Source organism: Equus caballus, chromosome 1 (genome assembly GCF_041296265.1).
Source record: "Equus caballus isolate H_3958 breed thoroughbred chromosome 1, TB-T2T, whole genome shotgun sequence".
Taxonomy (NCBI): Eukaryota; Metazoa; Chordata; class Mammalia; order Perissodactyla; family Equidae; genus Equus; species Equus caballus.
In genome coordinates this window covers 27,912,086-27,938,883 of record NC_091684.1, presented here as the reverse complement: position 1 = coordinate 27,938,883, position 26,798 = coordinate 27,912,086, and the positions used below count along the sequence as shown (strand labels likewise).

The following is a 26,798-nucleotide window of genomic DNA, read 5'->3' as shown; positions in this document are numbered from 1 at the left end:
ACTAAAAAAACCCACAGTATTTGACTATTTACCTTTAGCCACTGGCAGGGTAGGGTAAGAGATTAGAAGTACTGCAAACAAATTCTGAACTTTTCTTAGGTTTGTTTGTTACAGTATGGGTGACTCAATTCTGAAACTATTTTAGATGTATTACTAGGTTGAGCAAATGAGTAAATATGTTGATATTGTTGGGAGCCAGGGATCTCACTGTAGAACAGGAGAGATACAAACATGGAATGGGTGGAAAAAAGAACAAACCTTCCTGGGATAACCTGGAATCGGAATGATGGTGTGAACTCATGATTTCTAAAATATGTATAAGAATGTGCAACCAGTGAAAATAAACTCAAGGAACAAAGGTAAAGATACCTCTAGAACACTCCACCCAAAAGAGGCAGAATACACATTCCTGTCAAGTACATATAAACATCATACAAGACATTATGTGTTAGCTCATAAACCAAATCTCAATAAATTTAAAAGGACTGAATCATACAAAATATGTTCTCCAACCACAATGAAATGAAGTACAAACAATAGCAGAAGGCATTTGGGACATTCACAAATATGTGGAAATTCAACAACACATTCCTAAATAAGCAGCAGGTCAACAAGAAATCACAAGGGAAATAAAAAAATAATTAGAGATAACTGAAAATAAAAACACATCATATCAAAATTTATGGGCTAGAGTGAAAGCTGTACTCAGAGGTAAATTTATAACTTTAAATGCATATATTAAAAAAGAAGAAACATCTCAAATCAATTACCTAGCCTTCCACCTTAAGAAATTAGGAAAGGAAGAGCAAATTAAACTGAAAGCAAGCAGAAGGAAGGAAACAATAATGATTAGAGCAGAGATAAACTAAACAAAACAAAATAGAAAAGCACTGGAGAAAAATCAATGAAACCAAAAGTTGTTTCAACAAAATAGACAAACATTTAGCTGGACTGATGAAGAAAAAAGAGAAGATTCAAACTACTAAAATCAGGAATGAAAGCAGACATTACTACAGATCTTACAAAAATAAAATGAAATATAAAGAAATACTATAAGCAACTTCATGTCAACACATTAGGGAACTGACATGAAATGGACAAATACCTAGGAACACAACTACCAACAATGACTCAAGAAAAATAGAAAATCTCAACAGACCTATTTATTATAAGTAAATATATTAAGTCAGTAATCAAGAAGCTTCCAAAAAGAAAAGGTGAGAACTGATAGCTTCACTGGTGAGTTCTATCAAATGTTTAAAGTAGAATTAGCACTAACCCTTTTCAAAGTCTTCTAAAAATAGAAGAGGGATCATTCTTGAAGCCAGTATTACATCTTGATAAGAAAACCAGATAATTCATCAGGAACGAGACATCAGCATCATGGCAGAGTGAACTCTTCCCTTAGACTCTCCCCTCTAAGATACAACAAAAAGGACATTCATAAACCAAGAGAGGGCATTCACACAACACAAAAGATGTCTGAGAGACCCATGCAGCCGTATGTCTGGCAGTGTAGGTAGTGGACCCTCCAGGAGGAAGTGGAAGGAGGTAAGGGGATCTCCTCTCCCTCCCTGGCAGTGACCCAAGGTGTGGGACCACAAACAGCTCTGAGACAAGAGGGGGTAGGGGCAACTCTCCGCAGGAATGCCTTGCTCTCCAAGTTCCCTTACAGCCCATGGGAAAGCTCCACACAGAGGAGGCAAAGCTATTGTGGGGGTGTCTTCATCACATTAGCACACCAGGAGAGCAGATAGTGAGGGCAGTGAGAGAATACCCTCAGGAGTTCTCATGAGAAAGAAAGCGCCCCTCCCCCTGGCTGGTGCTCCAGCTCAGCCTGTCGGCCAGAGTGCCCATGCATCCGTGAGAAAAGCAGCAGCTGTGAGGAACAAGCTGGGAATTGCAGACAGGCCCTGTCAGCACAGATTTCAAATGACAGGCACAACACCAAGGATCACAGTAGGCTCAGAACACACAGCTCCAGAGCCCCCACCAGTGGCGGCAGGTGGAATCCACAACCAGGTACTATCAGTAGAGAAGGCACAAACCCATACCATCAAACAGTATGAAGAAACATATTAATACTCCAGACCAGGAAGAAAATGACAAGCACCCAGAAATCAATTCTGAAGGCACAGAAATTTACAATCTAAATGATAGAGAACTCAAAATAGCTATCATAAAAAAACTCAATCAGTTACAAGAAGATTCAGATAGTTCAATGAAATCAGAAAGAAAATTAATGAAAACAGAGGCATTTCTTCAAATGAGACTGAAATTATAAAGAAAAACCAGTCAGAACTGTTGGAGATGAAAAAAAACAATGGTCAAGATAAAGAAAAACCTGAACGCCCTGAATAACAGAGTTGATATTATGCAGGACAGAATTAGCAATCTGGAGGACAAAAATACAGAAATGCTTCAGATGGATGAGGAGAGAGAACTAACACTAAAAAGATATGAAGAAATTCTCCAAGAAATATTCGACACAATCGCGAAATGCAATATAAGGATTATAGGTATTCCAGAGGAAGAAGAGCAGGAGAATGGAGCAGAAAGCTTGTTCAAAGAAATAATAGCTGAGAACTTCTCAATCCTGGGGAAGGAGCTGGAAATACAAGTAAAAGAAGCTAATATAACTTCTAATTATATCAATGTAAAAAGATCTCCAAGGAATATCTGGCAAAAGTCAATGACTGAAAAAAAAAAATATTAAGGGCAGCACAGCAGAAGAAAGCAACTTACAAAGGAACCCCTATCAGGCTTTCAGTGAATTTCTCAGCAGAAACCTTCCAGGCTAGGAGAGCGGAATGACATAGTCAAAATTCTGAAAGACAGATATTTTCAGCCAAGAATCTCTATCTAGCAAAAATATCCTTCAGATATGATGGAGAAGTAAAAACTTTCCCAAATAAACAAAAGTTAAGCGAGTTCGTTGCCACAAGACCTCCTCTACAAGAAATTATCAAGAAAGCCCTCAAACCTGAAAAACAAAAAAAGGGTTTACAAAGCCTTGAGCAAAGAGATAAATAGGCAGACAAAATCAGAAAATCACAGCTCTCTATCAGAACAGGTTGGCAAACACTCAATTATGACATTAAAGATAAAGGGAAGGAAAACACCAAAAATAACTATAATCTTGTCATTTTAATCACAAACTCACAAAACAAGACAGAATAAGTAGTGAAAACAATAAGTGAGAAGGGGAAAACGAAAGGGATGGAATCAGGTCAGAGAAAGGAAATAAGCTATCAGAAAATGGACTATCTCATCTACAAGATTTTTTATACAAACCTCATAGCAACCACTAAATAAATAATCAGAGCATAGACACAAATAATAAATAGAGAAAACCGTCATAGAGAATTACCAACTGAATTGGTAGTCCAAAATACACAGGATGAGAAACAAGGGAAATACAGAACAACCAGAAAATGAGTAATGAAATGGTAGCATTAAGCCCTCTTATATCAATAATCACCCTAAATGTAAATGGATTGAATTTTCCAATCAAGAGACAGAGTGGCAGGATGGATTAAATAACAACAGCCAACAATATGCTGCCTCCAGGAAACTCATCTCAGCTTTAAAGAAAAACAGGCTCAGAGTGAAGGGATGGAAGACAATACTCCAAGCTAATGGCAAACAAAAGAAAGCAGGTGACGCCATACTTATATCAGACAAAGCAGACTTCAAGATAAAACAGGCAATGAGAGACTAAGAGGCGCAGTATATAACGATAAACAGGACATTCCACCAAGAAGACATAACATTTATAAATATATATGCACCCAATACAGGAGCAGCAAAGTACATAAAAGAACTATTAACAAACCTAAAAGGAGATATTAACAACAACAAAATAATAGTAGGGGACCTTAACACCCCATTTACATCAATGGATAGATCAGCCAGACAGAAAGTCAAGAAGGAAATAGTGGAATTAAATGAAAAACTAGACCAGATGGGCTTGATAGATATATTTAGAACACTCCATCTCAAAACAGCAGAATACACATTATTCTCAAGTGCACATGGAACGTTCTCAAAGATAGACCACATGCTGGGAAACAAGGCAAGGCTCAATAAGTTTAACAAGATTGAAATCATATCAAGTACCTTTTCCAATCATAATGCTATGAAACTAGAAATCAACTACAAGAAAAGAGCTGGGAAAATGACAAATACGTGGAGACTAAACAACATGCTACTGAACAACCAATGGATCATTGAAGAAATTAAAGGAGAAAACAGAAAATATCTGAAGACAAATGAAAATGAAAATACACCATACCAACTCATATGGGATGCAGCAAAAATGGTCCAAAGACGGAAATTCATACCAATACAGACCCACCTTGACAAACAAGAAAAATCTCAAATAAGCAATCTTAAACTACACCTAAGACAAACAGAAAAAGAACAAAGCCCAAAGTCAGCAGAAGGAGGGAAATAATAAAAATTAGAGCAGAAATAAATGAAATTGAAACCAAAAAAGCAGTAAAAAGGATCAATGAAACTAACAGCTGGTTCTTTGAGCAGATAAACAAAACTGACAAACCCTTAGCCAGACTCACTAGGAAAACACGAGTGAAGGCTCAAGTAAATAAAAATTAGAAATGAAACAGGAGAAATTACAATGGATACCAGGGAAATAGAAAGGATTATAACAATACTATGAAAAACTATATGCCAACACACTGGACAATCTAGAAGAAATGGATAAATTCTTAAACTCATACAACCTCCCAAGTGAATCAAGAAGAAACAGAGAATCTGAATAGACCAAACTCAAGAGATCAAAAACATAATCAAAAACCTCCCAAAAAATAAAAGCCCAGGACTAGATGGCTTCTCTGGAGAATTCTACCAAACATCCAAAGATTTAATACCTACCCTTCTCAAACTATTCCAAAAAATTGAAGGAGATGGAACACTTCCGAGCACATTTTACTAGGCCAATATCACCCTGATCCCAAAGCGAGACAAGGACAACTACAAAGAAGGAAAATTACAGGCCAATATTGCTGAGAAACAGATGCTAAAATCCTCAACAAAATATTGGCAAAACGAATACAGCAATATATTAAAAGGATCATACACTATGATCAAGTGGGATTTATACCAGGGACACAGAGATGGTTCAACATCTGCACATCAATCAATGTGACACACCATATTAATGAAACGAGGAATAAAAACCACATGATCATCTCAATACATGCAGACAAAGCATCTGACAAGATCCAACATTCATTTATGATAACAACTCTCAATAAAACGGGTATAGAAGGAAACTACCTCAAAATAGTGAAGGCCATATACAACAAACCCATGGCCAACATCATACTCAATAGGGGAAAACTGAAAGCCATCCCTCTGAGAACAGGAATAAGACAACGGTGTGCAATCTTGCCACTCTTAGTCAATATAGTACTGAAGGTTTTGGCCAGAGCAATTAGGCAAGAAAAAAAAATAAAAGGTATCCAAACTGGAAAGGAAGAAGTGAAACTCTCGCTGTTTGCAGATGACTTGATTTTATATACAGAAAACTCTAAAGAATGTATCAGAAAACTATTAGAAATAATCAGCAACTACAGCAAAGTCACAGGGTAGAAAATGAACTTACAAAAATCAGTTGCATTTTATACTCTCATAACGAACCAAAAGAAAGAGAACTCAAGAATACAATCCAATTTACACTCACAACAAAAAGAATAAAATATATAGGAATAAATTTAACCAAGGAGGTGGAAGACCTATATAATGAGAACTGTAAGACATTATTGAAAGAAACTGATGATGACATAAAGAAATGGAAAGATATTCCATTCAATTGGATTGGAAGAATATAGTTAAAATGTCCATACTACCTAAAGTGATCTACAGATTCAATGCAATGCCAATTAGAACCCCAATGACCCCATGTTCATGGAAATAGAACAAAGAATCCTAAAATTCTATGAGGCAACAAAAGACCCCAAATAGCTAAAGCAATCCTGAGAAAAAAGAACAAAACCAGAGGCATCACAATCCCTGACTTCAAAATATACTACAAAGCTCTAGTAATCAAAACAGCATAGTACTCACACAAAAACAGACACACAGATCAATGGAACAGAATGGAGAGCCCAGGAATAAAACCACACATCTAGGGACAGCTAATCTTTGACAAAGGAGCTAAGAACATACAGCAGAGAAAGGAAAGTCTCTTCAATAAATGGTGTTGGGAAAACTGGACAGCCACATGCAAAGAAATGAAACTAGATCATTATCTTTTACCATACACGAAAATTAACTTAAAATGGATCAAAGACTTAAAGGTAAGACTTGAAACCATAAAACTCCTAGGAGAAAATATGGGCAGTAGACTCTGTGACATCAGTCTTAGAAGGATTTTTTTTATACGATGTCTACTTGGGCAAGGGAAACAAAAGAAAAAATAAACAAGTGGGACTTCATCAGACTAAGGAGCTTCTGCCAGGCAAAGGAAACGAGGAACAAAATGAAAAGACAATCCACCAACTGGGAGAAAATATTTGCAAATCATATATCTGACAAGGGGTTAATCTCCAAAACATATAAAGAACTCACACAACTCACCACCAAAAAAACAAACACCCCAATCAAAAAAGGGGTAGAGGATATGAACAGACATTTTTCCAAAGAAGATATACAGATGGCCAACAGGCACATGAAAAGATGTTCAACATCACTGATCATCAGGGAAATGCAAATCAAAACTATACTAAGATAACACCTTACACATTTTTAAATGGCTATAATCACTAAGATTAAAAACAACATGTTGGAGAGGGTGTGGAGAAAAGGAAACCCTCATACACTGCCAGTGGGAACGCAAACTGCTGCAGCCACTATGGAAAACAGTATAGAGATTTCTCAAAAAATTAAAAATAGAAATACCCTATGACCCAGCTATCCCACTACTGGGTATCTACCCAAACAACTTGAAATCAACAATCCAAAGCAACATATATACCCCTACGTTCAATGTAGCCAAGACATGGAAGCAATCCAAGTGCCCACTGACTGATGAAGGGATAAAGAAAATGTGGTAGGGGCTGGCCCCATGGCCAAGTGGTTAAGTTCACCAGCTCCACTTCAGTGGCCCAGGGTTTCACTGATTTGCATCCTGGGCGCAGACATGGTACCACTCATCAGGCCATGCTGAGGCAGCATCCCACATGCCACGACTAGAAGGACCCACAACTAAAATATACAACTATGTACTGGGTGATTTGGGGAGAAGCAGCAGAAAAAAAAAAAGATTGGGCAACAGTTGTTAGGTGCCAATCTTTAAAAAAAAAAAAAAACGTGGTATATATATATACAATGGAATACTACTCAGCCATAAAAAAGACACAATCATCCCATCTGCAACAACATGGATACAGCTGGAGGGTATTATGCTAAGCGAAATAAGCCAGCTTGAGAAGGACAAACACCTATGATTTCACTCATACGTGGAATAAAAACAAACACATGGACAAAGAAAACAGTCAGTGGTTACCAGGGGAAGGAGAGTGGGGGAGTGGGCACAGAGGCTGAAAGGGAGCACTTATATGGTGACAGAGAAGAAATACTGTACAACTGAAATTTCACAATGATGTAAACTACAATGAACTCAATAAAAAAAGAATTTTAGTTGGCTTTTTTATAGAAATTGACAAGCTGATCCTAAAGTTCTTATGTACATGGAAGAGCCCCAGAATAGTCAAAACAATCTTTAAAAGGAAGAACAAAACTCGAGGACTCACATCATGATTTCAAAACTTAATACAAAGCTGCAGCGATCAAGACTGTGTCATACTGACATAGAGATAGACAAACAGATCAACTGGACACAATTGAGAGTCCAGAAATAAACACATACATCTACGGCCAACTGATTTTTGATAAGGGTATCAAAATTTTCAACAAACAGAGCTAGGACAACTGGATATTCACATACAAAAGAATGAATTTGGACCCTTATCTTGCACCATATACAAAAATTAACTCACAATGGATCAAAAACCTAAATATAAAACTCTTAGAAGAAAACATAGGTATAAATCTTTGTGACCTTAGATTAAGCAATAGTTTATTAAACATGACACCAAAAGCACAAGCAACAAAAGAAACACAGATAAATTGAACTTCATCAATATTAAAAAAACATTTGTGCTTCAAATGACACTACCAAGGTGAAAAGACAGCACGAAGAATGGGAGAAAATATTTGAAAATCACATATCTGACAAAGGTTTAGTATCTAGAATATATAAAGAACTTACACAACTCAACAATAAAAAGACTATCCAACTAAGAAATGGGCAAAGGAGGGGCCGGCCAGGTGGCGCAGCAGTTAAGTGTGCACGTTCCCCTTCGGTGGCCTGAGGTTCACCAGTTCGGATCCCGGGTGCGGACATGGCACTGCTTGGCAAGCCATGCTGTGGCAGCTGTCCCACATATAAAGTAGAGGACGATGGGCACAATGCTAGCTCAGGGCCAGTCTTCCTCTGTGAAAAGAGGAGGATTGGCAGCAGATGTTAGCTCAGGGCTAATCTTCCTCAAAAAAAAAAAAAAGAAATGGGCAAAGGATCTAAACAGATATCTCTCAAAAGAAGATATACAAATGGCCAGTAAGAACATAAAAAGATGTTCAACATCATTAACCATAAGGGAAATGCAAATCAAAACCACAATGAGATGCCACTGCATACACACTAGGATGGCTATTTTAAAAAAAGTGCTATTATGAAGATGCAGAGAAACTGGAGCCCTCATACATTGCTGGAGGGAATGTAAAATGAAGCATCCACATTTGGAAACAGTTTGAGAATTCCTCGATAAGTTAAACATAAAGTTACCATATGACCCAACAAATTCCACTGCTATATATACCCCCCAAAACTGAAAACATGTCCACATAAAACTTGTACAAAAATGTTTGTAGAAGCATTATCCATAATTGCCAAAAAGTAGAACCAATCCAAATATTAAGCAACGGATGAATATATAAACAAAATGTGGTATATCCATACAATGAATTATTATTCAGCCATTAAAAGGAATTAAGTACTGACTTATGCTACAACATGAATGAATCTTGAAAACATTAAGTGAAGGAGTCAGACATAAAAAAGGCCATATATTGTATAATTCCATTTACATGAAATGTCCAGATTTGGCAATTTCATAAAGACAGAAAGTAGATTAAAGGTTGCCAACAGCCAGAGGGAAGAGGGAATGTAGAATTATTCCTAGTGTGTAAGAGGTTCCTTTTCGGGTTGATGAAAATGTTCTGGAATTAGTGATAAGGACTGCACAATCTTATAAACACACCAAAACCACTGAGTTGTAAATTTTACAAGAGTGAATTTTATCTCAATAAAAAATAATTTTTAAAATTAAGAACATTTGTTCATCAAAAGATTGAGAGGCGGGGCCAGCCCAGTGGTGTAGTGGTTAAGTTCGCATGCTCCGCTTTGGTGGCCTGGAGTTCACGGGTTCAGGTTCCAGGTGCAGACCTACACACCCCTCATCAAGCCATGCTGTGGAGGCATCCCACATACAAAATAGAGGAAACTGACACAAATGTTAGCTCAGGGACAGTCTTCCTCAAGCAAAAAGAGGAAAATTGGCAACAGATATTAGCTCAGGGCCAATCTTCCTGACAAAACTAAACTGACAAAAGACAAAAACTAGGATAATCATAAATATATCTGACAAATAACTCATGTCCACAATGTATATAAAAATATAGACACAAAAACTCGTATACAAATGTTCACAGCAGCATTATTCATAACAGCCCAAAAATGGAAACAACACAAATGTCCATCAATGGAAACAAAATGTGATATATCCATACAACGGGATATTATTTGGCAGTCAAAAGGCAGGAACTACTGATACATGCTACAACATAGATGAACCTAGAAAACATTATGTTAAGTGAAAGAAGCCAGACACAGAAGACTACATATTGTATGATTCCATTTACATGAAATTTTCAGAAAAGGAAATTTCATATAGACAGAAAGTAAATTAGTGGTTGCCAGGGGTTGGGGAGAGAAGGGAATGGAGAGTGACTACTAATGGGTACAGTATTTCTTTTTAGGGTGACGAATATGTTCTGGAATTAGATAGTGGTGATGGTTATACAACTCCGTCAACATATTAAAAACCACTAATTTGTATACTACCATTTTATGTTATGTGAATTATACCTCAATAAAGCTTTTTTTTTTAAAGAATATATATTAACACAAATCAATAAAAGAAAAAGACAACCTAATTAGCAAACAACTTGAATAGGCAAGTCACAAAAGAGGATATCCAAATGGCTAGTGAATATATGGAGAGGTGTTCAACCTATTCATCAGAAAAATACAAATTAAAACAAAAATGAAATGCCACTATATATTCACCAGAATAACTTTTAAAGTAAACATACAATTTAAAAGATTAATATTAAAGTGTTGGTGACATTGCTCTCACAGCAACTGCTTAGGAAAACTGTTTTGCAGTATCTATGGAAATAAACATATGTTTACCCTATGACCCAGCAATTCCATTCCTAGGTAGAAACCAAGAGAAACGAGTCCATATAGCCACCAAAAGACATGTTCAAGAGTGTTTAGGGGCCAGCCCCATAGCCGAGTGGTTAAGTCTGCCTGCTCCGCTTTGGCGGCCTAGGGTTTCGTTGGTTTGGATCTTGGGCGTGGACATGGCACTGCTCATCAGGCCATGCTAAGGCGGCGTCCACATGCCACAGCTAGAAGGACCCACAACTAAAATATACAGCTATGTGCTGGGGGGACTTGGGGAGAAAAAGTAGGGGGAAAAAAAAGAAGATTGGCAACAGTTGTTAGCTCAGGTGCCAATCTTTAAAGAAAAAAGAAAGAATATTTATAGTAGTGTTATTCTTATTTTTTTCAAAGTTAAAATACAGTAAAATTGAACTTTTTGGATGTACACATCTACGAATTTTAACACATTTATAGATTTGTGTAATAACCACAATCTGCAATCAAAACAGTTCCATCACCCCAAAAAACTTTCTCCTGCTTCCTTTTGTAGTCACACTTCCCCTTCTCTGACAACTCCTCAAACCCACCAATAGATTCTTGCATCACTATAGTTTTGTCTTTGAGACTGTCATATATATAGAATCATACAGTATGTAACCTTTTGAGACTGGTTCTTTGACTCAGTATTACGTCTCTGAGAGTCATCCAAATTATTCTGTGTTATCAACAGTTCCTTTTTCCTGAATTATATTTCATTTTGTGGATGTACTGCATTTTGTTTAGGTATTCACCCCTTGAAGGATATCTGAGCTGTTTCTAGTTTGAGGTAATTATAAATAGAGATACTATAAACATTATTCATGTACAGTTTTTTGTGTGAATGTAAGTTTTTATTTCTCTAGGGTAAATATCTAGGAGTAAGATTTCTGGGTCATATGCTAAATGTCTCGAACTTTACAGGAAACTACCAAATTGTTTTGCAGAGTGTCTGTACCATTTTGTCTTTCTACCAGCAATGTATGAGAGTTCCAGTTGCTCCATATCCTTGGCAACACTTGGTATTGTATTTTTTGTTTTAGCTATTGTAATAGTCATGGACATCATGGTTTTAATTTGCATTTCCCTAATGGCTAGTGATGTTACACAAACGCTTTTATGCCATCTATATATCCTCTGTAGTGATATGTCAGTCTTTTGTCCCTTTCTTCACTGCACTGTTTTCATAATGTTGAATTTTAAAAATTCTTTACATATTCTAGATACAAGTACTTTATCAGATGTGTGACTTACAAATATTTCCTCAATCTGTAGCAGGTTTATACTTAAAAGCTAAAAACTGAAAAAAGCCCAAAGGTCCATCAACAGAAAATGAATAAACAAACTGTGGCACACTGATACAAGGGAATGCCACATACTAACAAAAAGAGAAAAAATTACTGGTACACACAAAAACATGGATGACTCTACCTCTCAGACATTACACTGAATAAAAGAAGCCATACACAAAAAAGTCCTTGAAGGTGAAATACGCTATCTAAATATGAATAGCACTTCTTCAACCTGAGATTCTTTTACAGGATTTCATTAAGTCAAAAATCTACTCTCCTTGATTCTTACTCTTCCTTGCCATCACCACTTTTCTTTTTTATTTTCTTTTTAGGTATATGCTGTTTTTGGACAAAGTAGAAAGGGAATGGTGGCAGAGAAACAAATCGAGAATCTTTTAGGATCCAGTATCATCTTTTGAAAAACGAAGTTTAGAGAATTTGTATTCCATAAAGTAGTATCGCTGCACAATAGAAAAAAGCACCTGTATTTAGAACAGACAAGGAATACCTACTATGATGCAAGAAAACGTACGCCACTGAGAGAATTTTCTAAATTAAACTTTTTATGTTGAGAGAATTTGAGATTCACATGCAGTAGTAAGAAATAATACAGAGAGAGATCTCCTGTACTCTGCACCCAGTTTCCCCAATCTTGCTTAAATATAGTACAATATCACAACCAGGAAATTGACATTGAAACAATTCACTACCCTTATTGAGATTTCACCAATTTTACATTCACTCATTTGTGTATGTAGATTTATGTAATCTCCACTAGAGTCAAGATACAAAACAGTCCCATCACAAGGATCTTTGTGTTACTGTTTTATAGCTACACTCACCTCCCTCCACCCACCCCAATCCTTAACCCCTGGCAACCACTACTCTGTTCTCAATCCTCATAATTTTGTCATTTCAAGAATGTTACAGACATGGAATCATAAAGTATGTAAGCTTTTGAGATTGGCTTTAACTCAGCATAATTTTCTTGAGCTATATGAAGTCGTGTGAATGAAAAGTTCATTCCTTTTTATTGCTGAATAGTATTCCACAGATTAAATGCTTTGGGTGAAATAAATAGGCTAAAATCTTACCAGTCCCTGAACCCTCATCTGTCATTCCTTAGGAATGTGAAACATTAATCAAAGCAAACAAATTTTAACACTGTTCTGATCCTCAACCTCACTCTTCTTATTCTGACAAGATATATGCCATCTCTACATTATTTAAGGAACATGGCTCCTTGGCACTTCTGAGGACCTACATTTTCCATGTGATTTTCAACTTATAAAATGGCTATTGAAATTTTAACAACTTAGCCATTTGAATATTTGAACCCATACTAAAATGACAAGTTAATTCAGCTTGACTGATGACACAACTAAACAGCTAAATGACTTTCATGTGATATCCGTAAGTGGTTGAGAAAAAAATTAAAATTGATCAACTTAGCAGTCTCTGTCTGCTTAAAACCTGATACCTGCTTTTAATTTGAGGCTAAAAAAATCATGAACATTTCTAACTCTACTATTGTGCCAAGCTAGAGGTACTACAAAACGATTTTAAGTATGTATACAAATTTTTTTTGTTCCTTAAACTATGTAATAAATTTTTCTTTGATTGGAGAAGAAATTATTATTCAACAGATTTAAATAAAGACTCATGTGGCTCTGGAGGCCTAAATCTCAATTAAAAAAAAGAATTTAAGATAAATATACAAAGAATTTTAATGACAAAGTGACTGCAATGTCTTTTAAAACAAGGCAAAAGACTGGTTAACCAAAAATTCACAAGCCCAATTACTTCTCGAATTTCAGTTCAACATGCTAAAAACCACTGCTGAATTCACACTGTGTGTTCCTAAAGAAAGAACCAATTCACTTATAGAAATTCTTCTGTACTGTAATCATCGAAACTTTAAAAGCATAAAACCAAATACCTGACTTCAGCATTCTGGGTACAGCCAACGTGGAGAGCAGATGAAAAATCTAATTGTTCCATTCTTTGATTTGGTAGAAACAAATTCTGAGCTGTACTGATCACTATTAGATTCCAGGTGTTAAACAAGGAACTATTTAAGAGGTACGTATTGTCTAACCTGCCTCCTTCAAGCCACTATAACATCTGAGCAGCTCAGCCTATCTTCTGATCATATAACAAAACATATTCCAATGAAGGGTTTGGCCTGATAATTATCCTCAACCTAGAAGACTCAACAACCACAATAAGGAAATGGAACAAGAGTTGTCATACATTCTGGAGTTGTCATACATTTCTTAATAATGACTCTTGACCATCATTTCCATATTGAAATTTAGACGACTAATATTAAGCAAGAAGAAGGCTGAAAGTAAGATGTGTATTTACTTAACTAAAAATATTTAGCTGCTTCTAAAAAGGAATTCTAAAGAATCACAAAATACAGTTCATAAATGATTGTAGTGTGCATAATTTAACTGATAAATTATCAACTCCAATAAATGTCTTTAAGAAAAAGCCCAAGAAACAGAATACTCTTAACAAATTGACTGAACAAGAAAACTAAAATAAGTTTCCTCTAAATGGTTTCTATTTAAAATTCTTAATTAGCAAAAGCAAATATCTGGGGGCCGGCCCAGTGGCACAGCGGTTAAGTTCGAGTGCTCCATTTCTGTGGTCCAGGGTTTGCCAGTTCAGATCCTGGGCGCAGACCCAAGCACCACTTATCAAGCCATGCTGTGGCAGGTGTCCCACATATAAAATAGAAGAAGATAGGCACAGAGATGTTAACTCAGGGCCAATCTTCCTCAGCAGAAAGAGGAGGATTGGCAGCAGATGTTAGCTCAGGGCTAATCTTCCTCAAAAAAAAAAAAAAAGCAAGTATCAGCTAGAGTTCAAGAACCCAATTTTTTATATTAAAAGGAAATTCTGCAACATGGATGAACCTTGAGGACATATTATGCTAAGTGAAATGAGCCAGTGAGAAAAAGACAAATACTGTATGATTCCACTTATAGGAGGTGTAGTAGTCTAAATGACAAAGGCAGAAAAGTATAATGGTGATTGGTTGACAGGGGCTGGGGGAGGGGAGAACGGGGAGTTGTTTAATAGGTGTAGAGTTTCAATTTTACAAGATGAGAGAGTTATGGGGATGGATGGCAGTGATGGTTGCACAAGAACAGGAAGGTATTTAATACCTCTGAACTGTACACTTAAAAACAGTTAAGATGGCAAATTTTGTGTGTACTTTACCACAACAAAAAACACAAAAAAGGAAAATAAGTTTTAAATGATGTAAAATTTCAAACCCTTGAATATGCTTTTTCTACTGTTTCTATTATTTCAGACTACACTCTACTACATGACGAACGTAAGGTGCAAGGCCTATCTAAAATCTTCCAGGAAACATCATTCCAAATGAGTCAGGAGTACACTCAGGCTATGACATATTAAATAGAATTAGGACACAATGTTTACTAGATGATCTCTCTTCACTGCATAATTCTAGCCCTTGTTTCCACTGATAAATATGTTGTATCATAACCAAATATATACTTTATAGCATAAAGACTAAGCAAATAATTGAAAAGAAAGTATAAAACACCTCTACCTAATCTCTTCCAAATGCATATGTTACGTTTTATTTATATAGATACACATATACGCTCTGTTTTACACTTTAATTCCTATGCATATCTAGCAACATGTCTCACACACTGCAGAAGATCATTCGTACCCACTGACTGATTTTTAGTCTTCATACATTGATGGGAACCTGAAATGTCTTTACTTTTTCAGATTTTAAAGAATAACAGCAGCCTAAACATCTGGAAATGCTACATAGTCAGCAGATGTTTCTGCTTAATAGAGTTAAATCAATTTGCTGTGAAATACCTTGTTTCCTTTGAATAAACACACACCAGAGAATTCCTATCAGGGCTGAAATCATGACCTGACTGGGCACTTGTTCAGTAAATGCATGGCCTGTTTTCACTTGGGAATCAATTGATTAGACTCTAACATGCAGTGTGGATCATAACTCCCAAGTAAGCAATTATTAGCTGGCAATTAAGTTCAAAGCAACAAACATTTATCGAGCATAGAGTTTTTAAAGTTGAAAGAAGCCTTAGGGATCTTCCTACTTATCCCATCATTTTACAGACTAAGAGACCACCACCTGGAGAGGCTAACTGGCTTCCCCAGGATCACAATATCACAAAACCTGAACTCAGCTCTCTTACTCTGATTGTTTACTCCTTTTTCATTGCTTAGAACAAATTTCAGAGACAGCATTATAATCTTGTATTCTGTCATCTTCACTAACGTCCCTAGGCCCAGTGTATCATAAATACACTCTGTATCTGACTCTCAAGACTTTTACATTTTTAAAGCAGATAAAATCAGTTGCATGTATTCTTGTAGATCTTGATTATTAAAATTATGTACAAAAACTCAATATAAATTTTTTGGTTCCTTGAAGTATACCACTAGTAAAAATATCGCTTATTTTACTTTCTCTGATAGATTTGTACCAATAAGTGATCAAAACAGAAAACTTGTGGAGGCTATAAAACAAGGTAAATGGGTATACTGCCTACAGTGGGATGGATTGGAGATTCTACCTTGCCAAGACAGAGATTTGTTGCCAGCTCATATGCTTAATTTAGGTCATATTCTTGAGCTCCAGGAGTAGGTGAAAATATAAATACTCATGGGATAAAGGTGTTGGAAAAGGATGGTTTCCATTGCATGAAGCTGTTGTTCAACCTGTTTAACAAATACTTGAAATTGTTCTGAATAGTAAGAGAATATAAAACCCCTTTGACCAAACTGAATCAAGAATGTAGAAGTTATGAGTGCTCCCAATGAACATAACAAGCGAAAAGAAAAAGCTGAATAAAAGATCTGAAATTTGAAAAAGGCAGTATTCATATTTTAAACAGAATACAAAAATTAGCACGTTTTGTGAGGTTCAGGGTTCACCCTTTGCATCCTTCTAAGACTGTGACAGGTTGACAAGAAGGTGTGGTTTTCACCTAAAAGTAATAAAAGTTTGTATATATCATGAATTAACTGATTTGAATAAAGGTTTTTGCTTGTGAAAGTCAGTTTTTAATTTTTCACCTTGAACCATCTCTTGATATGTTTCCAAAAGATTATTATATAGTACAAGCAGTACTTACAATATTTCTTTATATTACATTAATTTTTCATAATGTAGTCATTAAAAATTATTGTTGTAAATTTTAAAAAAAAGCTATCTAGTGAACTGACCTATCATCAGGCAAATATCACCAGCCTACTTTAAAAACCAACTATTCATACAATAATTAACTTTCAAAACATTTTCTCAAGTAACTATTTTCTTCAAAATATTAATGCTTACAAAACACTAAAATGTTACCTAATTCCGACCCTAGTTTTCTTACACAGAGAAGAATGGAATCAGGGTTATTTTTTAGTCTGCTTACAAAAACTTATTTGAATAAATGAGTTTAAACCTCTTTCACTGAGATTTTTAAGTAATACTTCCTCTTTCCTCTAGCCCAGAAACAAATGAGTAATTAGGAGTTGTGGGAGACTTCCTGGAGTTACCACGCAACTTTTTAGTACTGCCAGTCCCACCAGCATTTCCACTTATTCCTGGCTTTCTCAGGATGGAAGGCAGAGAGAGTCTTGCAGGGCCCAGATCTTCCTATTATAAAGTCACTGCAAGCATAAACTTCTAATTTCTGTCTAAAAACAAATAATTCCTAAATGCAGTACCTAGTTCCAAGTATCTTAGATACTTAAGATTTAGGTAGAAGAGGCCATTTAATTGAATCCATTAAAAGTGGTAAACAAATTGAACATACATACATTTTAAACTTTTAAAGGTAAAACGATTTAGAGAAAATTTTAAAGTCTTAAATTAACACAAGAAAACACTGCTAATACCCAGAGTTACCCACATTCAATCTAACATACAGCAGCCAGGCGAGACAATTTTAAAAATCTATTTGAAAATTATAATCAGTTTGTGGTAAATGTCAATTAAGAATTTAATTCTTATTAACTAAGGTGCAATCTTCTAGCAGCTGAAGACTCTGCTCTTAAGGACTTTCATTAGTAAATACAAGAAGCAGTAAAAAAAATGTTCTCTAAAATGCAGCAGCAGCAGTATGGTATACCAGCGGTTAAAAGTCTAGACTTTTGACTACGTTTGAATCATGAACTAGCTGTATAATCTGGGGTAAATTATTCAACTTCTCTATACATTAATATCGTCATCTGTAAAATGATAATCTGTGCCCACTTTATAGACCTATTTTGAGGATTTAATAGACAAAATACTTACCGATGAAAGGCTTCTCGCCGATATTTTTTCAAGGCATGCTTATCCATGTTAGCAGGCATATCTGCTGCATTCTGTAATCGATCACTCCAGGAGGTCATTTTATTTTGTTTGTATGCTGAATTCTAGAAAAGAAAATCAGTAATTTAGTAGCTTAATACTGGTATTGGTATACTGATATGTAAGTTTTTAAAAAATTTAAAAAAACTCTAGCTTGCAAATTGCCTGATATAATTATCTATTTAAACATATTGAATATGGTAAATATAGTGAAAAACATACCAACACTTCTAAACTATGTAAATTTAGGAAAGTAGTTTCATATGGTAATTTCCATCCAGAAGGATCATCTATATCACTTCCAAATAATTAAGCATGACTGCCAATAATAACTAACTTTAATCACAGATTCTAGAAAAGAGCCTAAGATGACAGATTTGTGAAAATATATAACTTTCAGTATGTATGTTTCAAAAAGTGTGAAGCAACTTTTTAATTCTGATCAACATACTAAGCTCAATCAATGGTGGTAACAAATATAAGTAATGAATGTTTTATTTCTAATTATATCATGCTTTTATATTTTTCTATAAGTTATCTTTCAGCTAGTATTCAAGGCTAGGGACTAGAAGAAGAAATACACTAAAACATTTCATCTCATTAGGATAAACATCTAAAGCGAGCTAAGCACTTAAGTGTCTTTATGTACTTTTATACTAGGCACTGTTCTAGGTTTGACTTCTGTTTTTGAAATTTTCATCTGTAAATAGTTCTAAATAAGGATGAAAAATATTCCTTTAGAGTTAACAAGCTTAACATTTTATTAGAATACCAATATTTCTGAAAACATCTGCAACCTAACTTTTCCAATTTTGAAAATGTTAACATCATTTATGACATTAAGTCAATTTTTAAACAAACTATCTTTGTAGCCTTTTTAAATAATTTACTGAGGTGAAATTCACATAAGAAAATGAACCATTTTCCTATGATTTTATCTAACATAGCATCACTATGACAGACTTGTGAACTCTATCCACAGTCTACCTAATGCTTAACTATATTTCATGGGACGATAAAATTAAAGATGATGATTCTTTATCATCTGTCAAAAAAAGAAAGAGAGAGAGTTCCAATAAGGAGGTAAACATTTGATTTGTCACCTGTTTCCAGTGTCAAGCTTAAGAGTAGTTTTCCCCCCTAAGGTACAGCAGTTGTAACTGCAGGCCCTCCAGGACCAGGTAGTTCAACTGACCCCATCTCTTATCACCACAGTGATTAAGAACTGCCTTTCAGAAAATCTGTAAAGTCACATAGCCAGGGCACGCACAAAAGAAGAAATCGTGACATGAAACAACCGCGGAACCAAAGATCCTCCATCCCACAGAACCCAAGGACAGGTACATAACCGGAACTCGAAAGTTGGACTCTTATCAGAAACGAAGGGTCCCTCATTCTCTTCAACCATCTCTGACTGCAAAATGGAGTGCAACTGCATTTTTATCCGACTGTAGTTTCGGGAACCGCCCCCCTATCCCCGCCCTCCCGATGATCCAAGTGTTAAAATTCCTTCACCACCTCATCAAAAATGTTTAGAACCCTGTCGTAAGTGTTTAAAACCTTACCATAGATACTTCAAGCCTGCCAAACAAAACTTGTCTCACCAGCATTTTGTACGCCAGCCTGTTCTCCCTAACCTCTTAAATTTTGCCCAAAATCCTGAATCAGAGACAGATCTGAGGGCACATGCTCCCTATTCTCCCTGCAGATCCATCTCACAGAATAAAGCTGATCTCTTGTATCAAAGGCTGACGCTGTAATTAACTGGCTTGTTTACGCACATCAGGCAGAGAACCCCAATTTTGTGTGGTAACAATTGGTGACCATGAAGGCACAAGGTCCTGTGGCCACCTGCCTGAGGCTCTGGAACCCCCAGTAGGGTATAGGGTCTTTTCATCAACCCTAAGTGGCCACCTAGACAGTTTCATCTAGAGGCTCAACTGATTAGATTCTTGTCCACCCCCCCCGCCCCCCGCAGTGCTCCACACCCCAAGGCATTTCTTTTTCCTTTGGGAGAAGAAAACAGCTCCAGGATCAGATTCTTTTGGATGAGCGACCTCGTTAAAACACACCTGTACCTAAAACTGTCTAATCTCTCAGGATTCTGGATTAGAGGTCCCACTGGTGAGATTTTTTGCTGGGTTAAAATCTCAAGGCTAGGATTGTGGGTTTAAGGGAGACAATATAAAAGGCTTACAGCCACTGGGGCACTCAAAGGGATCGGGTTAGAGTCCTGAGCTCTGGGATAGGGTCACAGGGTTAGGGTCTCAGGAGTCCATGTTTGTCTATGTCTCACTGTTGTATTTGTTAAAATTGGCTGTTTGGGGGACTGAATTTCTCCGTGATCGTAACAAACTCTCTTTAGAAGTTATCTTGGTTTTTGTGGCCACCTTGGGAAAAGCCACCCAAAAGGGGATAACTGTAAACAGCTGCCAAGACAACCCAGGATAACTTAAAATTACAGTGGCCACTCTGGGCTCCTGAGTTTTCAAACTGAGAAACAAAGAAATCTTTAAAGAGTCAAGGGCTCCACCTTTTGACCTAAAGGTTCCAGGAACAGTAAATATTTACAAAGAACTGCAGAATCTTACCAAGCTTGTTTTGTGTCCTGACAGTCTGGCTTGAAAATCACTGGGGGGGGGGGGGGGGGGGGGGGGGGGTCCCCAAACTACAGTTGGACAAAAATGCAGTTGCACTCCATTTTGCAGTCAGAGGTGGTTGGACAGAAATGCAGGTTGCACTCCTGTCTGTGGCTAAGGGTCCTACCAAACAGCCATCAGCCTCATGTAAATTACACTGGCCATCAGAAGGAAGCCTTGGCTTGGCCTTCATGGTAAGGGTCTAGATTTCGAGGACGCTTGAAATTTTCACAATCTAGTTCTAGCTGCAGCATAAATATACTTTTGACCGGCTGTGTCTAAACTCTGAAACAATGGAAAACGGTAATTCAATCCCCACCTGTAGCCCCTCAGGCTGCATTTTCCCAAATATGGCAACTTTTAGCTACGAGTACGTAGTATGAGCTACTGAGTACTCCCTGGTTTATTGATCTTCTCCTCCCAGAGATGGTCACTATTTTTCCTTGTTGCTGTTTTTTTGTGTCGTTTGTCATAAAAGGAAAAAAATGATAGGGCAAGATGCAGGCATCCTCATAAGCCTGTTATCTGGGCAGGCCTGCAGTAAACTTTGCTGTAGGGCCAGCCTATGAAGTATATGCATGAGGTGGAAGCTGTTGCTAAGGGACATCTTGAAAGCCAAAAAAGGCTGCAAAATTGGTGGGCAAAGATCAAGCAGTCAAGAGCCATCAGAGCGCTCGCCACCACAAAAAGAGTCCCATGATAGGACAAGTTGGTCATGGAATGGGATAGATGACCACAGGTTCCCTGCCAAGCTCAAGAAAACGTCCATGCAACAAGGTACTCTCTAAACCACACACAATCCCCAAACCCGCAGGACCTCTCTCCTAGGTATTAATTTGGCTCAGAGAGACTCAACTGTTAATGTGCATACAAGATGACTTTTTTGAAGAAGAAGATGATTAGCCCTCAGCTAACTACTGCTCATCCTCTTCTTTTTGCTGAGGAAGACTGGCCCTGAGCTAACATCTGTGCCCATCTTCCTCTACTTTATAGATGGGACTCCTACCACAGCATGGCTTTCGCCAAGCAGTGCCATCTCTGCACCCAGGATCCAAACCAGCGAACCCCGGGCTGCCAAGTAGCAGAATGTGCGAACTTAACCACTGCGCCACCAGGCCAGCCCAAGATGACTTGTTTTTTCTTTTGTCTTGTTCTTTGTCTTGAGAGCTTGGCTTTGTGACTTCTCTGGTCTCCGCCATCTGGAAGATGCATGTATTGGCATGCATCTTGGCAGCCAGTCGAGTAGACTGTGGTTGTACTCTCTTTGCCCTGCAGTATCAGCTCTCAGGGGAGTTTGTCATGAGGCGTCCCAGTTCACTGGGGCCTTTTGTCTTCTCAAACTTCACTGCTTATTAGTACACTACCACATGTGCAATGGAAGCCTTTGCTTTCTTGGACTATTTTTCAGAGTAAACTTTCTGGATCTTGTGAGGGCTGCTTCTTTTGCACTCTTTTGAGAAGGCCTCCTGCATCCATAGTTAAGCCATAGATGCTTACTGGTTTGAGTCACTATTAAGATCCTACTTGCAATGGTCAGAGGATGCATTCTTAAATTGAAAAAACTTCTAAATTGAAAAAACGTAACTGAAAGGGTAAGTCAACCTCTTTTATCCTTGCAAGACTGGAAACTCAGCTCTAGAGGCAGTTTAAACTCCACCCATTTCCCTCATCTCAAAGATCCCGGGGACTATCTAGCCCATCACTAATTCCTAGGATTGAAGAAAGAAAAAAGAAAAAAGGCCATAAGAGTAGCCTCGCCAAAAATCTAGAATCTTGAGTGTCTTCTCCAAAAATATTACAAAAGGCTCAAATAGAATTTGGATTCATAACTAGGGAGGCTTGTATTACTGTACTTGATTCACGGCATAACTTTATATTTTATTTATTTTATTTGAGGAAGGTTAGCCCTGAGCTGACATCTGTTGCCAATCCTCCTCTTTTTGCTGAGGAAGACTGCCCCTGAGCTAACATCTGTGCCCAACTTCCTCTACTTTATATGTGAGACGCCTACCACAGCATGGCTTGCCAAGCGGTACCATGTCCGCACTCAGGATCTGAACCGGCGAACTCCAGGCTGCCAAAGCAGAACGTGAGCACTTAACCGCTACGCCACCAGGCCAGCCCTGATGGCGTAATTTTAAAACAAGAGCTGTGGAGTCTCTGTGTATGTGTGTTTATATATATGTATGTATGTGATATCTTACATCTGGATGGTATAATTTCTAAAGAATTCTATTCAATTGGCTTAAAGTAAGCACTTACATAGATTATTTCTAAATATAATAGCAAGTAACCCAAATGTCTTTCCAGTTAACATGATATAAATTAACTGCTCGTATATGAGAGCTTATTTAAGATTGTTGGTTTGATTAAAATGGACATGTCCTCAAAGTTATCAGCATTGGATATGATGCAGACATGCAGCCTTTATTCTACATTTATTGGTCAAATAAGCTGATGTTATCTTTATTACAAAACTGATTAGCAAAAATAATAATTTTAAGTGATAGCCAATTTTGTCTAATGTCTCATGAAGTTTTATAGGCAATCTAAGTAGTTATTGGGAATGAGTAAACTAAATAGATGCGAAAAAGATAAAAGTGTTGGGTGAAATTTTTAACAATTATGTGTTATGGCATGAATATTTAAGATAAATTCCAAAAGCTCTCTGGTAATTTCAAACTTTGAAGTTTGCTAAGTGAAATTGATAAATTAAAAAACTCATTGAATATCAAGGTCATTTTCAAATAAGATAACATACTGAAATATTATTGCTAAACATGTCTATCTACTTTTGGCTTCTTATTCCAAAGAAACTAAAAGATGTTTGGGTCTATCAGTAAACACATCTTGTATTTTATTAAAAATTGTACTATGAAGTAGCATGTTTATAAACTTGCCAAGTCACAAAAAGCTAACATAAAAGACAGTTCTTAATTGCTTATTTTTTAGTTTTCACTAAAAATTAAGGTCTGTAAGGGTTAAAAATTCTAATTAATTATGTAATTAAAGATACTAAAAATTAATAAGGAAAACATCTTTGTATTCAAGGAAAGTAAGATGTTAAGTTGTCAGTAAGGAGTGGGAATTGTTTTATTAAGAAAGATAAATTTGTCCTTAAATACGAGGAGGGGAAAAAAAGGAAGGCATGGGACAAATTCTGAATGTTATAAGAAATTTAAAGAAGGTCTGTGGAAGAGGAACCCCAAAACAGAGTTTTATGCATGGTCAAGTTGGCTAAGATTGAAATAAATCTAATTAAGTAAATGAGTTTTAACGTCAAAAGTAAGCTGATACAAAATTAGAATTTGGTTAGCTCTCTCTTAAAAGGATAATTTTCTTGAACTTTTAGTCTGCTCTTGATAAAGAGATGATGAAAGGTTTTTTTCTTTGAGTAGCCTACCAGAAGGGTAGAGATTTTATGTTTTATCAAAATAAATTTCCTGTATTGTGTTTATCAGGTCTTTAGACACACGTGCTAAGGTTTTTCTTATATCTATTTAATTTTCTGCATTGGCCTGAAAATCTTTGTCACCATGGTTAAATGCATAACTAAGCATTGTTTCACAGGGACCTATGATATTATGTGGGTAAATGTTATTGCTATAAGTGTTTTAAAAATTAGCTAACATTCCTAAAATTCTGATGTGTCCTGGTAGTCAGCCATAATTCTAGTTATTATCTTGAAGTGTTGTATGTCACAGAAATAACCAAGTCTTTGTCAATTGCCATTTTTGAGTGTTTTGAGACAGTTGTTTTACTCTGATGTTTTTGCAAATATGTTTCATCTTCAGAGAGATTCATGGAAAGGACTCTGACACTTACTCTAGAATACAGGTTTCTGATAAATCTATAGATCATAAACCTGAACTGGGCAAGAAATTACAGAACTCTAACGGAGAAACTGATGACTTCATGAAACTGCTAACAGAAGATTAAGAACAAAAATCGATTACACCAGACAGAATAAACTGATGAGGATGATTAAAATTTTTATTACTTTTCATTTGAGATACTGCCAGTTTTTTTAATGTTTTGTTTTTTTCAGATTTAAGGAAATCTTTTTGCTTAAGCTAACTATGACTTACAGAAATTTGGAAAATTATAACTTTGTAAGCAGAATTGAAACATCTAGCTTTTTTTCCCCCTACCTGATCCCTCTAGAATTTGGAAACTCTTAGTGAGTACTGTTTTCATGGCAACACAGTTATTTGCATAAGTTCAATAAGCATCTGTTCTCCTTATAACAGGACACAATTGGAAACATTGCTTGTATTACCAAAGCCTTGAATGGGTGTCATATTTGAGACAAATATACAGATTCAGATACAAGACAGCTTTTGAGGAACAAAGGTTGACTGTATGGAATAAAGCCACTTGGAAATACTGGCCTGGTATCTTGCTTACAGGGTTCCCAGCAATCTCACCAGGTGAGTAAAAAAGGTGATTTCCCTGAGAGGTTCAAGGAACCCTTGGGATATTTCGGGGACATCAAAAAGAGAGGAATTCACCCAAATCTGTAGGTATTGCAGGCAGAGTCTGATGACAAGTCCTTGGCTTGGCTTTCCTGGCCTCAAGAGGTTGTTAAAGTTCTATCTGAGATTCCTTAAGAAAAGTTCCAGCAAAGTGGATTTAAAAGAGCCAATATGGAGCCAGCCCAGTGGCACAGCTGTTAAGTTTATGCACTCCACTTCAGCAGCCTGGGGTTCGCCAGTTCAGATCCTAGGTGCAGACCCACACACCGTTTATCAAGCTATGCAGGTGTCCCACATATAAAGTAGAGGAAGATGGGCACAGATGTTAGCTCAGGGCCAATCTTCCTCAGCAAAAAGAGGTGGTGGATGTTAGCTCAGGGCTAATCTTCCTCAAAAGGAAAAAAAAGAGCCCATATGCTCAATGCTATTCTTGCTGTACCTATGTAAATAACTGGGCCAAGTTTATTGAAACTAGACTTATTTTGCCAGTAAGTGAGTCTTAATTTGGCTATCCTTGGTAAAAATGATGGTGATTTTAGAGAGAAAAATTATGTTTCAATAGAAACTACAGTACACATTCATGGATATTTGACTCTAGTTCTGTTAATTATCTTTGAGGTTTTTGTTTTCTATCTGTAAACTGGACCTGATCTTGAATTCTTCTAGTCTCCTGAAATATCTGGCTACAAATCTCTAAACTAATGTTTTCAATTTCTTCCATCATTTTCATTTGGAATAAATGAGAACTGAACCTTCCCTTTTCCCTGAAGCCCTGCAAACTGAAGCTCGACAACTTGATATAAACTTAAGAGAGATTCACGTCTGTTGCTGTATAAGCCACTCAGAAAGAAACTTATACCCAAGGACATCGTCAGAGACATTTCAAACTGCAAAAGATGCCTCGACTCTGACAACTAGAAATCCTTTGACTGGCTGCCCCCTGGGCTCAAAAACCGGTTTATAATTTGCTCCAACCATTAACCTTGTTTTTCTTTTTGCTTCTCCAGAAATGCTTCTTATTAAATACCTGGTTACTTGCTTACAAAATATAGGCCTAACTTTGTGAGCCCACCTGCATCAGCTTCTTACTAAGAGACTGGTTCAGTGAGATGGAACAACCTATGCCTCTTATCAGCAGGAAGAAGCTAGAGCAGTCGTCACCCTATGTCACTCAAAATTGAGGAATGAATCAACACAACAAAAATGGGGGATCTGTACCCACAGGTCCTCCAGGACCAGTTCAACTGATTCCATCTCCTATCAACACAGTAATTAAAAGTTGTCTTTCCGGGGCCAGCCCGGTGGCACAGTGGTTAAGTCTGTGTGCTCTGCTTTGGCAGCCCAGGGTTCGGATCCTGGGTGCGGACCTACCACCATTCATCAAGCCATGCTGTGGCAGGCATCCCACATATAAAATAGAGGAAGATGGGCACAGATGTTAACCTA

The 26,798-nt window shown here is 36.8% G+C and overlaps 1 protein-coding gene across 33 annotated transcripts in view; it reads right to left on the bottom strand.

The window, feature by feature from the left end:
• The window catches only part of NT5C2 (5'-nucleotidase, cytosolic II), a 139,410-nt gene that overhangs the window by 57,143 nt on the left and 55,469 nt on the right, over positions 1-26,798 (bottom strand). For all 33 annotated transcript variants that reach the window (XM_023640181.2, XM_023640195.2, XM_070221541.1 and 30 more), the window contains exon 2: positions 18,182-18,303. In XM_023640181.2, coding sequence (XP_023495949.1) covers positions 18,182-18,303 — 122 coding nt within the window. The remainder of the gene's footprint in view (positions 1-18,181; positions 18,304-26,798) is intronic.